We start from the raw sequence: 14,663 nt of genomic DNA, 5'->3' as shown, positions 1-14,663 counted from the left end.
ATTCTTTCAGTTCCTACTGGGATGAATCAACCTGCTCCTAGAAAGCAGGTGTTTGGTTTTGTTGGTTTTTTTTTCCTAGTGAGGCCTTTTTTGGCCCAAGTAAAGGCATCCTTGGCAGACAGTAGATGCTAATAAGCACATATTCACACACACGCTCCCTTTCATTATTCTGATGCCAGATTTCAGACCTCTGTTACACAACTGACTGCAGATAGTGCGATATGCTGCAGTTGTTAACCTTTTTGTATTTATAGCCATCTTTATGAAAGGAAGAAGTCAGAACATTTTCCTAAAACAAACAGTATAACACTAACCTCAGTCCAAGATTTGATACGCTGCCTCATAGAGCCATTAACTTCTGGATACCACAGGAAATCCTTTAAAAGAAACGCAGATTTAATCTGTAAGCACTAAGACAAGCAGTAGACTAACAAAAAAACCCAACAAAACAGAAACACAAACTAATTAGCATTAGCTCAAGTGTAAAAGAAAACCACATAAGCCCAAGTGAGAGTTCCTTTGCAGCAAGTCTGGTAAGTCTGACATTGCAGTCTGGTAGGAAGACGAAACCAAACCAAAACCACAAGTTCTCTCCATTAAAATAACAATAATAATAATATGCAGTTCAAGAGTCAAGATTTCATCAAGAAACTAACTTTTTAGACTCTGCCAAATAGGATGTCCTTAGGTTTCCCTTCCATGCTATCATGGCTAAAACCAAACTCACATCGTATAACCTGTATATACTGACTTGATTTTTTCCTCAGTTCCCAATTTTTAACAATGGATTTTTTTTTAATCTGAAACTTTAGAGACTAATATGACTGAAAGCTTGGAATTATAGTTTTCAAAGAAAAAGAAATCCCAACGTTTTACATTACCACTTTGTAAACTGCTACCTGCTTAACAGTGTCACGGATGTTAAATCCACCACCTACTACATTTTTTATTTTAGATGTCAAGAGCAGTGCCCAACATTCAGCTAAAAACAATCCACATGTTGGCTAATGCTACTATATCTCCCAGTTAAGATCAGACTACCCAGTTACTCTGCAGAAGTATTAGAAGGACTGCAAATACACATTCAAGTGAAGTTGCAAGGACTACATATGCAAAAATTACTGTAAGGAAACTTCATAATGCAGAAATACTCCCAGCAGAAAGGAGATCTCTTTCACTACTGCAGATCTAAAGATTTTGCAGTTCTCTCGAATAATGTAAGTACATGGAACGGTAGAATCTGTGAGTGTACTCCAAGCTGAAGTCTCTCAAAGTATCTGATATATAATATAATGCATTGAAGATACACTCTCATGTAATTTGTTCAAGATTTATAAAGAATGTCAATGCTCTGAAACTATGTTTCACTTTTCAGCACATGCAGAAGTCTGAAAAAAATCAAACTGACTGCAGCTTGGATTACACTGTGTGAAATAAGATACAAAGTATTATGGCATACAATTTAATGCCAGATAAAAACTTACCACTTTAATTGAAGCAGATTTATCTTCAAAAGGGATATTTCCATGCTGCCAAAACAAACAAACCAATCAAAGCAAAGTAAAATAACCTTCAGAAGAAAAAAACTGCTATGCTAACTCACTCTTACCCAAAGGTTTACCTTCAGAATTTTCCTGTATAAACAAGTCAGTATTTCAATGCAAAGTGTTTGTATTGTTTTCTTGATAAAACAAACTACTCTCACAGAGGGTTATTTTTCCTGGTAGAATTACATCTGAAATGCTTTCTGCTCACTCTCTTAGAAAGGTCTCATTAAATAATTTCCTAAGCTTTCCCTCCCCAAATGAGAAACCTGTAGATTTTTTTTTCCCTCTTTCTTTGACTTCCTTTCCCCTAGCCTTCCTGTTCATCCATCTATCTTCTTTGCACAGAACAAATGAAACAGCTTTAATTAAAGATCCAAATAAATTAATCTCAGGAAGAAACAAAGCCTGGAAGGTATCACTGCATTTCTGAGTGAGATTGTGAGAAACTAGAAAGAAAGCAGCCAGAAATCCTTGACAATCCTTTAAGTACTAAGACAATGTTAGTTTTGATCCTCATAAAAAGTATATTTATCTTCGATGAACAGATCTGGATTTCATAAATACTTGACAGAAGATATCTCTCAGCTTAAAATTAGTTATAGCACCCTGTCATCTCACAGCTGTTCAATGTACTCTCGCCTTTAGGCAGCAAATATGATATAACTAGGAAAAAAAAAAGAAAGTTACTCCATCAATTAAATGCCTTGTTTTGACAAGCCTAAGTGACGGCATCCTTCCTATCAGATAAGCTGCTAGCTTGCCCTTTAAACCACACAAGTACTTATGACGGATCTCATTTGCAGTTGGAAGTGAAGTGTGTCTTTTCCCTCACATACATATATGCACCCATGAAGAATCAGACCTAAGAAGTGCCACATAATAAACTGATAGTCTACAGCTAAATCCTTTCTTTCTGCTTCCACCCAGTAAGCTGCAGTTCACGTTCTCCACCTTATAAAAACCTACCTTTCAGCAACAATCAAAAGCACGCTGAGATCAGAAGCCAGTTTTAGTTACAGCTTCAGACTCAAGTTAAACCTGGAAACCTGTCATTGCCCAAGGATTTTCAGGACAGGTTAGGTCAGCAATCTAACTGACATATAAGATACCAAATTGCAAAGCATGAATGGAACAATCATTCTCTCAACAAGAAGAAAGTATGACACCTAAGAAGCTATGGGGGAAGTCAGCTGCATTTGTTTATTTAGACTGCTGGGAGCTTGCTCTCAAGCTTCCTACTTCATTTCTCAAACTCTCATTAACTTGGTCTAATCTTGCTATTCCTTTTTGTGCTTCTTCTTCCTGGCCCAGTAAGCAGTGCAAAATGAGTTCAGAGAAGAGTTATGAAGTAAATTGGAAAAGAAGGAAACAGAAATCATCAAAATACACCATCTCACCTTATTTCCTTCTTCCTTGACTTGAGGATTTATGATTTTTATAAATGAATAGAACAGCTGTCGAATTCTAGAATCTCCTAAAAACACAATATGTTTGTCTATGAGGCAATTTTTTGCTTCACTGAAAAACAAAACAGCAACACTTGTGTTACAGGAAGTTTATAATATATTAGAGAAAAGTCTTTAGTGAAATCTACAGATCAGTACAGGTAATTGTATGTATTACATGCAATGCAAAGTAACAGGACATCTTTTCAGTGTTGAAATAATTAGGAGTTTAGCATAATTTGCCTATAAATGAAAGTCAACTCTTCAGCTAATATGATTACTGGAATGATAAAGTAGGCTTTCCTATTCCACAGTGCTACAAAGAAAGCAGTTCCCGAACTACCTGGTAGCTCCTCGTGACAAGCACCAGTACTGCTACCAGCATTTATTTGTATTTTAATACAGAGGCAGAAACGGTTACATGGATGAGACTGCAATTTCAGCAGCAGACAACAATTAATCTTCTTTCCCAGAAGAAGAACAACAGAAGGATTTGCATACCTGTTTTTATACTTGTGCATCATACAACTATGAGGCTGCCATACTTTTTCTCCAAGAAATCTCCCGCTGGACAAAAGATACTCACACGTATCATCACCTTTAAAACAGTAAAATTATGATTAGAAATCAGACACATGAAAATTATTTTCAAAGCCTCACTGCTGTTAAAAAAATAAATAACTCTGATAACATTTCACAGCATTGTAGGGTTGGAAGGGACCTCTAGAGATCACTGAGTCCAACCCCCCTGCAAAGCAGGCTCCTTACAACAGGCTGTACAAGTCGGTGTCCACATGGGTCTTGAATATCTCCAGAGAAGGAGACTCCACAAGTTCCCTTGAACGGCCTGTTCCAGTGCTCTGTCTCCCTCACTGATAAGAAGTTCCTCTGCATTACAGTGCAGAACTCCCTATGCTCCAGTTCATGGCTGTTTCCCCTTGTCCTGCCCCCAAAGACCCTTGAAAAGATGATGGCCACGTCTCTTTGACTCCCACACTTAAGATATTTATAAACATTAATAAGATTTCCTCTCAGTCTTCTTTTCTCAAGGCTGAACAGACCCAGTTCACTCAGCCTTTCCTCACAGGGGAGATGCTCCGGGCCCTTTATCATTTTGGCCCTCTGCTGGACCCTCTCCAGGAGATCCCTGTCTTTTTTGTACTGGGGAGCCCAGAACTGGACACAGTACTCCAGATGAGGCCTGACCAGGGCAGAGTAGAGGGGGAGGATCACCTCCCCTGACCTGCTGACCACACTCCTTAATGCACCCCAGGATCCCATTTGACATTATCGGCCAACAGGGCATGCTGCTGGCTCACGGCCAACCTGTCATCCATCAGGACCCACAGATCTTTCTCCACAGAGCATTTGTGACATAAAAGAATCAAAGCAAACAATAGCATTAACCAAGTTTAACTTAACTGTAAAAACATTTTGCACAAGTGTTTACAAATTGTCACTTTCTATACTGTTCTTTTCAGCAACATGTTCACAAAACATTAGAGATCTCGTTTCTGCTGCTGGAAAGTTGTGACCTAGAATGGTGTTTCCACTAGAAGATATTGATCTGCTGTGCTATTTACTATCCAAGAACAAACTAAAAGAGTTAAATAATGTACATGGAATTACCAGGCACTGCTTCTTGTACAGAATATGAAGCTCAAAATGGGATTTAAAAAAAAATCTTTTTCCATTTCCCTGTTTAAGATGCAGCTGTCACCTTGGAACAGCTGATATTACACACCGGGTTAATGGGCAGAACAACAAATGTTTATTTGAGATTTTACTGATGATCCTGAATTGTACCTACCATTTTCCAGTCCATTAGTTTTACATTAATTAAAATTAATCACTTTGCAAGTGGTGATGTTTCAGGTCACTTTTTCAATTCATATAAATAAAATACCTGATATGGAATCAGTGACTGATCTTCCAGCAAACACATCTGCTTCTGCTGCCAGAAACTCAGTGCAGCTCCATACTGTGCTGGCAAAGAGCTGCCTGCCAACATTTTTGTCACAGCTGGCAAACAAACAAGAAAATGGTGGTGAACGAAACGGTGAGTACCTGTGCTGGCATGTGCAGAAACCGTGTGCCACAAACCCTAGCTAGTGCCTGCCATGGAACTTGGAGTTCAGTAAATCAGCTACGATCTGCTCTTTTCCTACAGAGAAATCTGCACTAATTGTAGAGAAGGTGTATTTTCTATCAGCTTCCTTTCTAAGCTGCTAGAAGCCACACACGACGAGACAGGCAGGCGTTATATTTCAATTATTAAGAGGCAATCTAAAGCTTTATCTCAATCTGTGGATCGGGCAGGACAATACAGAGCACTCGGCGTGGTGATGTCTGAAGCTGGTCAGAATGGGAACTGGCACAGTGCTGCTGACCCTGCTCCAGCTCACATTCCTCAGAGTGACAGCCCAGTACCTTGGTCCCTGAAGTTTTGAACTGGATTATTTTCTACAGCATGCAAAAAGTACTGCACAAGGCACGAATCCACCCAGGCTTCCCGATGAAAATAGTCCAGTAAAAATATATTAAGATTAAGCTCCTATGGATATGTGAGCTGTTCCCACAGGGCTGCTGAGGAGCATGAAAACGTGGGAGATGGCAACGCTGACATTTTCACTGCTCCTGCAGGAGTAACTGCAATGTGAAGGAGGCAGTGCTGCAGCCTTGGCTTCTCAGCATCCTGTCACCAAATGACCTCTTCTTCCCTCAGCAGTATTATTGTTCTTTATCTCAGTTACTGAAGGTAGAAGGCACTCCCTTTTGAAGTGTCCTGTAAGGGACTTAATAGCCAGCCAACATAAATCCCTCACAACAGGGCAAATCAGCATTAATGAACACGGGGATGATGGAAATATATCTGTACTTCCTATAACACAGAACTGGGACTGCAGTGATCTTTCCAGATAACTCTTCCATTAACACTGGTGACAATCACTTGTGAGCTAATCCTAAGCTGCCTGATACTTCAGAGTCCACCCAGAAAATAAAAAGGGACTTATCCATGAAACTGGGAAAATATTGTTAATAAAATAAAAATAAAATGCATGTTTAAAGCACAGCTGACAGATAAAGCTCTGAATTAACTCTTATCCCAGAACTCCAGCACACTTTTACTTAGGATTCACCAAGAACATGTCAGATACAGAAGTACAAACAACACAACTTGTGTTTCTTGGAGCAGGACATAAAATTAGCTTGGAGAAGAAAGAACTGGCAGTTGAAGACATTATCTGTCCTTCCCTTCTTCCTGGAAACTCCTCCTACTTATTTCCATGAAAATCAGAAATGGGAATGTAGAACAGACTGTATCCCACCTGTTACCCCTCAGCTCATTTATTCAACCAAATCCAGCAATGGGAACAGAATCAATTATTATAATTTGCAACTTAGGCTCCCCATTCCTTCATTTCAAAAAGTAATTGTAATAACCAGGCTCCTTTTACTTTCCTGGAACTTCAACCACTTAGCGCTGCTATTGCATCATACTACTAAAATGACTTTTTGCATCAGACTGTTAAAATAAAATGAATTGCATCAGACTACTAAAATAAAAGCTGAAACAACCTGAGGAATTATAACAGTCCTGAAAAGAGAGTCCTGATAAACATCTCTGAGTCATAGCTCCGAACTGAGGTTGCTTCTCCAGGAGCAACACACACAATGCTTCTAGCGTGCATGATAAGCTCTGGGTCAAGCAGCTTTTGATGCATGAAAAAAGATGCGTTTAAATAAAACATACACAGACAGTGATAAACTCCTACTTCTGCCATAAAAAACTTCTGCCATGTTTACTAATCATGGCAGCTCAGGAATTCCCTCAAATTCACCACTAATCTCCCAAGTAAACCCTTGAGCTCCCACAGCTCTCACCGACACTCCATCTAACCGCAGCGCACACGCACCATCTGTGCCAAACTGAGGTGCGGGCTGCCCTCAGGGATTTCCACAAAGCCAGGCTCTGTCACTCCCCTGTTCTTCAACAAGTACAGGTCAGCAGTACAAGCTTTTTCTTGCAGCTGGTGCTTGTTTCAGTAGTCAGCACAGTGCTGTTTGTGAACAGGTCTTCCCAAAGCAGTTTATCAGCACCTTTCTTCTTCTCTTCCAGCCGTTCCCACTTAACACAGCAGCGCTGATCCTGCTGCCAGAATTGCTGCAGCAGTAGCTCAGAACACAGCAAGTGACATACAAAGCCAGATCCTTGCCTACTTTTTAACTGTCTTGGCACAGCTCAGATTTGCTGCTCAGATACCTTTAATAGAAACCAGAAACTCACGACAACCATAGTTTCAGTTTTCCTTAATCATGTCAAATGTTTCTGTGTACTGGCTTTCAAGTAACGTAATTTCCTTAATTCTCAATGTATGCACCTACTTAAACCACATCACTTCTAGAAAGTTGCTTAAAAATGAAACTGCTAAAAGAAAACCAAAACAAAACAAACTCACGCTGCTTGTAATAGGTGACTTACAGTTATTGTTACGGAAACAAAAACCCCAGCTCTGCAGGTGATGAAAACATGATGATGCATCAAAGTGACAGAAGAGCAAAGTATATAAAGGAAAACTCACCACTACGCTCCTTCTGAAACCCATTAATTTGCTGAGAAAGATGCAGAAGACAGATGGTTACTGGTGGTCACATCAGCCTGGTACAATTCCCATCCAATATTATCCCAAGTCCAAGGACTTCCTGAGCTGGACATGGTTTCTTCGTATTTTACAGAACCTCCAACAGATTTCTTTCTCACCAAATCATGTAATCTTTTCCTCAGTTTTTTTTTTAATCTCTCACAGCATCTTTCTGCAGGAGTTTTCCATATCCATAGCTGCTGCCTGCCTTTACTTCACATACGGCTCCTACCAGCTTTACTTGCACTCCCTAAGCCTTGTACAGATCCCTCTTGTATTTATCACAACCTGTAGACCACTATCAATCCTTCATAAATCATTTCTTTTCAAGACTGAAGAAATTCATGATCTTTGTTTACCACCTTTTCAGAGTAGAGCACGTTTCATGCCTTGAGCTCACAACCAAAGCTTTGAAGTTGTGCATTTCATGGCACTCCATCAGGCACTGCTTACAAATGAAAAAAATCCTCCAACCTATGGGCATTTATTGAAATTGCATCCCAAACATTAATTGCATTAATTTTAACTACACAGATAATATTTTAGGGAACGGAGATACGTTTTCTACCCCAGCTCCAGATACTGATTTTCTGAATACTTCCATAAGCAACACAGAAAGCTCCTAAAATCCATTAGGAGCATTACTTACACCTGAGGCTTTTTGTTTTTTTTTAAAGAAAGTAGTAGAAGCTTGGAGAGGGGGTGGACTGTAGAAGGCAATGCAACAGTGGACAGTGAGGAAGAAACAACAACAATAAAGATGGAAACAGCAGCTAAGACAGTAAACTGGAAGTTACATACAAGATGGTACCTCTGGAAATGCACCTTCTTAACCATTAATGAGATCAACACTAAGAATTTCAAAGAAATGGAAATCCAAGCAGTCACTACTATTCAAGATTAAAATCTAGATCTGAATGTGATCATTCAATGATGGAGACTCTAAGAATGAAAATAATAATAATAATAAAATTAAATAGAAACTTATTTCCAACAAGCTGTAAGACTGAGTCTTTGAAATACGCTAATAACTGAAACGTGCTGATAACTTTTTACTGATTTTTACTGGATATTATAAAGATATATAGTACAATTAAGTCTATGAAGAAACTTTACTAAAGCTAAAGACAGCTTAACTTCACTCATTTGAAGTTTTGCAAGAAAATTAGGCAATCTCTAAATATGCCAGTCTCCCTGAATATGAATTTAACCTACCCCAACTGCAGCCCAGCATTTTTGCATAATAGTATAAACTAATGCATGCTTTAGTATCTGAAGAATCTCATTATGGAAAGAGCCAATTTATTGGATAAGAAACAACCTTCCACAGTGGTTTTATTTATGTACTTTTTATTTATATGCAGCTCCCCTTTTCCTCCACATTCCTATGTATCTACGAAAGATAGACAGTATCCACACGAATGGGTACTTTGCTGTTCCCATGACAGTTTGCCTTTTCTGCTCCCCTCTTCCTTGCAGCGGCCAATGACAGATGCCTGAAAACAGTGTGAAAAAGCACAACAGAGCGCACCCTCCTCTGGCACAGCCCAATGCCCACCACCCTGCTGCTTTGGGCCTTGAGAACCTCACTTCTACCAATTACAGCAGGTTTGCAGACCACACCTGATCCATGCCCTTCCCTCTACAACCCCTGTGTGAGGATTTTATGGCCAAGAGGGACTCATCAGCATTACTGACAACAAGCAAGACACAACTCAGCTTCACTTTGCAGTATCACAGTAAAATCTTATGTTTTTCCTTAGTTTGCTTAACGCCAGATGTTTAAGATCACTGAACAGCTGCAAAATGATCTCACAGCAACATCTGCTTTTGCCTATCCCCAAAACCTTTCTATCTGCTATAAATGCTCCATCTTCCTTTTCCAAACCATTTGTGTGTTTTGAATGCTACCTGCTCAAAGAAGACCAAGCTGGATAAAGCTTCTATTTTCTGAGAAATCCTCACTCAACCTAAAGTGGCTCAAAGAAACTAAAAGCTTTAGGTGAAAGAACTTCATGAGAATCTATATTGACTCAACCAACATCTACAAAGGCCTATAGACTCCTACCTTAATGTGATTTGTGACTCAACAGAGAGCCCCAACAGCTCTCTGATCGTGCATCCTATTTATGCACAGAGTGCTTTCTTGCTCATTTGCTGTATGTGGAAGTCCCTGCTTTCCCAGACCAGCCTTGCAATCATTCTCTTAAAAAAAGCATCACATTTTCCAGCTTCCTTCCATCTACTTTTGAGATGGATTCCAGCCTCTGGTTACACAGCACAACAAGCTCAGTTACTTCATATCCAAGCTCCTCTAGCAGGCAGTAAACACCTCAATGCCTCGCAATTTACTGCTCTTCAGTCTGTTAGATTTACCGACGTGTCAGCTGGAGGGTGAATCTGCAAAGGCTCCCTATTCCCTTCCACACTTCCACAATAGAGTGCTTCATCCCCATCGTCCTGGAGCGCAGGTCACGAGCTTCAGTGCACAACGGCACCCCTTGTCCAGCAGCACGCAGCCTTTGGATCAACTTCACGGTTTACACACAAAAACACGCTCCATATTCAAGAGTATAGCAGAAGGCTTTCCTTCAGTGTCTCTCACTGCTGTTTATAGGGCAACACCGTGCTCGTCCACCAACCACACACAGAAACAAGCAGCTGCTCATTTTGCTGCATCAACCCAAGGGACTGAATTTTGAGCCAACAGTTGAACAGAGGGTAAAAAAATAAAATGAAACAAGAAAAGTATACCAAAGCCTTCCGCCAATTCAGGCAGCAATGGCGCTGCCCGCCAGATGCCGGCTGCCAACCCTCGCGCGACCCGCGCGGCGGCTCGCACACAGGCGGACAGGGCCCCGCGCTTCCGCCTGCTCGGACAACGAACACGGCCTTCCCGCTGAGCCCCTGCCCAAGCTGCCTCCGGGAGCCCTGGGCGGCCCCAGCCCGGCCCACACGGCTTCCCGGCCGGAGGGCCGTCGGCCGCCCGCGCTCCCTCAGCTCCGCCTCCCGCGGCCCCGCTCACCTCGGTAGCGGCGGGAGGCGGCGTGGCAGGCGGCGAGCAGCAGGACGGCGCCCAGCGCCAGCGCCTTGGCGGTCCTCACGCTGAAGTAGTAGTTGATCTCCCGCTTGCCCAGGGTGTAGGCCAGGCCCGCCATCTTGGCTCCTCCATGACAACAGTGCGCGGCGGAGCGGGCGGGCGCAGCGGGGCAGCACTGGGTCCCCGCAGGCTGCCGAAGCAGCCCCCGCCGCCGGCTGCCACCGTCCCCACCGGCGCGGCGGAAAGCAGCCCGGCCCCCCGCTGCCGGGGCGGAGCTGCCTCCTTCCTCCTCCTTCTCGCTCTCCTCTTTCCAGGGTTGCCGGCCGCGGTAGCGCTGGGCTCTTCGTGGAACACCGGAATGTGGAGCACCGAAACATCTGGTTGTTGTTTCCCCACCCTCCCGTCTGTCTGTGAGCCAAAAAAGTCATCTTCCGGAAGATCTGCGGCTGTTCATATCTGACAATGCGTTAAAAATGGAAAAGAGAGCGTGATTAAAACTGAAATTAAATTGTCAAAACAAAGCCAGGAAACCTACACGCTGCAAATTCTATTTTCAGGTTTTACCTGAAGAACTTCAGGCACCGTGCAAATGTACAGGATTGGAGTTATAAGTGTTCTTTGAGCATCTTTTCTGCAGTCATTTAGGATCTCAGATACTCTTCTTTACTTGTTTTCGTAATATTTATTGATAAACAGATTTTGATCCAACCAGAACACATGGATTTCAGCCTGTGTCCTAAGCAGTATAACTGTGTTAAGTTTACTGGCTATACTGGAAGAGCATTTGAGAAGCTGAGAGCAGAACTCCGAAAGGTAACAAAACAAATGTACATTTGTTTATAGATATGTCAGAGGATTACAACATGCAGGGGTAGCCATTCTGTCCCGCAGCCTTCTGAGTGCTGTTTCAGATTGATCCATGGATGTCCAGTGGCACTCCTCACTTGCCCTGAAACACTGAGCCTACTCTTAAGTGATGCCCCAGAACCCTACTTGTGCATTACGTCTCTGGGATTTTACATCTCTACTGATGAATACTGATACTATTAAAAGTTAAGTACCTTAATTAAGTTTAACTGCTTGTGTATACTAAATATTGAAGTGGATGTAAGCAGAATGTCTGCTTTTGCTTCATTGCTCCTTTGGAGAGGTTGTGCAGGTGTTTGACAAGAGATCTCCTTCATTGCGTTTGGAAGTTGTGGCTGCAGTGCCATGAGCTAGGCAGTGCTTTGCACGCATGCAGAGTCTTTTCATATGGGTACCTCCTTGCTTCTTACAAGCTAATGGAATTTGACATCATTGCCTACACCTGAATAATTTACACCACAAACATTATATGGGAAAGGCCTGATACAAGAGGGTAATTAGAGATTACCCATGAAATAGACTCCAAACATGAATTAGCTAGAAGAAGCTTTGGAATTCCCATTAAATATCTACTTTATGTTCCTGTCTGCTGATGAATTTAATGTGCTGGAAGTAAACCAGAAGTACGTTAGCTCTCCTGTAATTACACCTCAGTTTTTGTTTTCCAAATGCTCGAGCTTGGCACTGGCTTTCAGCTTGTTCTGGTGGAAGCATCCAGCGCAGTAAGTGGGAGGGGAAGGTCTGGAGCAGTCATGGAGAAAGGCTCAGCACAGCGACAAGTAATTCATCTGAGGCGGGAGGAAGTGTGAGAGTGCTTCGCAAATTGGGTAATGGCTGTGAAGAGTGAACAGCCACAGGAGAGATTTCCCATTTCTGTTCTCTACAAGGAAAGCCCTGGCTTAACTGAATTCATTATTTTGATAAGACGCTGTGATGTTATGTGTGGTCACTGAAAATAAAACAGCTGAAAATATTACTGTGGTTTTCAACCATGCTGTTTCCCCAAAGTGTCAGAATAATAAAGTGGTCAGGAGAGATGGGGTTCACTGCACCTAGCTCCAGCCACTTACAAGTCTATTTATTTTAAATTCATTATCTGAACTCCTCTGTAGGACCGGTGGAAGAGAGGCACCAGTTGCTTACTCATAGATAAGAATGCAGTTGATAGACTCACTGTTAGGTATGGCAATCCTGTGTTGAATTTAGATAATTAAACTGGACAGATGGCATTTATACAGATGTAATTAAAGTAAGATAATGCTTATTTTACTGCTTCCTGTTTTGCTTGGCAGGCTCAGTGTTAATGGGAGGAGAACGCTGTGCTGCAGGTTGTAATGGGTATGCACTTATGAGTCTGCTGATAAGCTCAGTTCCCAGGAGACCTCATTCTCTTGGTTCTGCTGATTTCAGCATTGCAGCCAAGTGTGGCTTCTAGAGAGAGCTACTGTCCTCAGTCAAAGTCACAGGGCAGTCCCAAGACCTGAAGCCTGAAAAACAGGGACAATGATTATCTATTACTGAGAGGTTATGTATACATGTGTTCTCAGTCAGGGCCTTCCCATGTGCTGTTTTCCCCTCGGAGTTTTTACATGCTTATAGGAGTGAAATTAATTTTGCATACATTTATATAATGAGGAATATAGACACCAAAGCTGAAAGAAAAACTGCAACATGTGTTTAAAATGTACATTTCTTGTGTTATTTTGGGAACATACTGTTTGTGATTTCCTGACTGGATGAGTCTCTGTGTTATGTGATAGATTAAGTTTGTTGAATGATCAGTAAGTAGGATCTGCCATACCCCAAACCATATCAGATCTTAATTTAATTTGTGCATCATTATCAGTTTGCTACCCAGATACTGTAATTCCAGAAACAAAGCTGTATTTCCAGCAGATTCCTGGAGAGAACTATTCTGTCAGTAGTGCAGGTTTTCCTTCAGGAGCTTTGTATAATCACCAAACAACAACATCAAACATTTTGGTTGTTGAGTGTTCAGCCTCGGAAAGGCAACCAGTCTTTCTGTAAGCATCACGTCTTCATGTGGCAGGCGTGTGTGGTAACCATCCATTGCAAATATTTAATTATGTTAATGAAAGGAGAGTACAAAGAACAACAAGATTTCTTCAGTCAAACAGATTACCATCTCAGGCAGGCTCCTGAGATCTTGGAAATTCTATCAGATTATTGCATTTACAGATTTCTAACTTTATAAGAGTTATAATATTCCTCGATAGTCTGCACTAAAAGGAAGCTGATATTAAGAAAAGTAGTTTTGAAACCATGTGCATAAGGGATATATTTGGCTTTATCACTAATAGATAAGTGTATCTGCAATTCTGTAACATGAACATTACTGTTTTAATTTCACGTATCCATGGATCTGGAATATAAGTGAGTTGGAAGGGTTGGAGGGATGGGAAATAGACAAAATCCAAATGTTTAAGTGTTCTCTCCTCTTCCATTAAGAGAATGCACCTTTCTACACCATGGGATGTCATCACCATGCAGCCATGTAGGCTTGAGGTCAGATGGGGACTCTGCACAGCTCATCAATGCAAATCGATTTTTCTTTCAGCTGCTTAGATTCTTGCCCTCAAAGCCTTGTATACGACAATATAAGGGGTTCAGAATGTTCAGCTTTTATCAGTAGGTTGTTAACTAGTAGGTGCCTTTTTTTTCTGTTTTCTCTTTCTCTCTTTTTTTTTTTTTTTTTTTTTGACTCTTAGGTAAGAGAAAATGATAGCTCCCTGTCAAGCCAAACTGTTCTCTTTTTGTCAGTTTCATTTTCTCATTGTTTTCTTTTCCTGGTCGCCCCTTATGGTCCCAGATTTGCCCCTTTAAAACTGAAAGTTCTGTATACACGAGGCAGTCTTTGGAAGCCAATGCAGCTGCTGTCCAAGCTGTGTCATGCTTGAGGAGCATTAGAGCATTTTCTTTTGGCTGCTGACAATGCAAGTATCATTCTGTAATTACATTCTCTTTAGAACATAATAATTTCCACCTCTATCAGTCTGTAATAATCTATAATAAAAATCATTCATACTGATTGCCATTAACATTCTGTACAATACATTAGTAGTCTGTGTGATATTGGCCCATTAAAAGAAATGCTTAGCTT

General features: G+C 41.3%; 1 protein-coding gene across 4 annotated transcripts in view; it reads right to left on the bottom strand.

Moving 5' to 3' along the window:
• CASD1 (CAS1 domain containing 1) overlaps nt 1–14,219 on the bottom strand; it is a 28,502-nt gene extending 14,283 nt beyond the window's left edge. The window contains exons 1-5 of one of the 4 annotated variants that reach the window (XM_048950345.1): nt 10,661–14,219; nt 3,494–3,590; nt 2,945–3,065; nt 1,485–1,529; nt 315–377 (exon numbers count right to left, since the gene is read on the bottom strand). In XM_048950345.1, coding sequence (XP_048806302.1) covers nt 315–377; nt 1,485–1,529; nt 2,945–3,065; nt 3,494–3,590; nt 10,661–10,793 — 459 coding nt within the window. In that variant the 5' untranslated portion in view covers nt 10,794–14,219. Of the gene's footprint in view, nt 1–314; nt 378–1,484; nt 1,530–2,944; nt 3,066–3,493; nt 3,593–4,898; nt 5,186–10,389; nt 10,549–10,660 lie in introns of those variants that run through there. The other 3 variants (XM_048950346.1, XM_048950347.1, XM_048950348.1) reach the window with 3 other exon arrangements.
• Between the last annotated feature and the right edge of the window lie 444 nt (nt 14,220–14,663).

The sequence above is a fragment of the Lagopus muta genome, chromosome 7 (genome assembly GCF_023343835.1).
Source record: "Lagopus muta isolate bLagMut1 chromosome 7, bLagMut1 primary, whole genome shotgun sequence".
NCBI lineage: Eukaryota > Metazoa > Chordata > Aves > Galliformes > Phasianidae > Lagopus > Lagopus muta.
The sequence above is the reverse complement of the archived record's forward strand: the minus strand, read 5'-3'. Positions and strand labels throughout refer to the sequence as shown.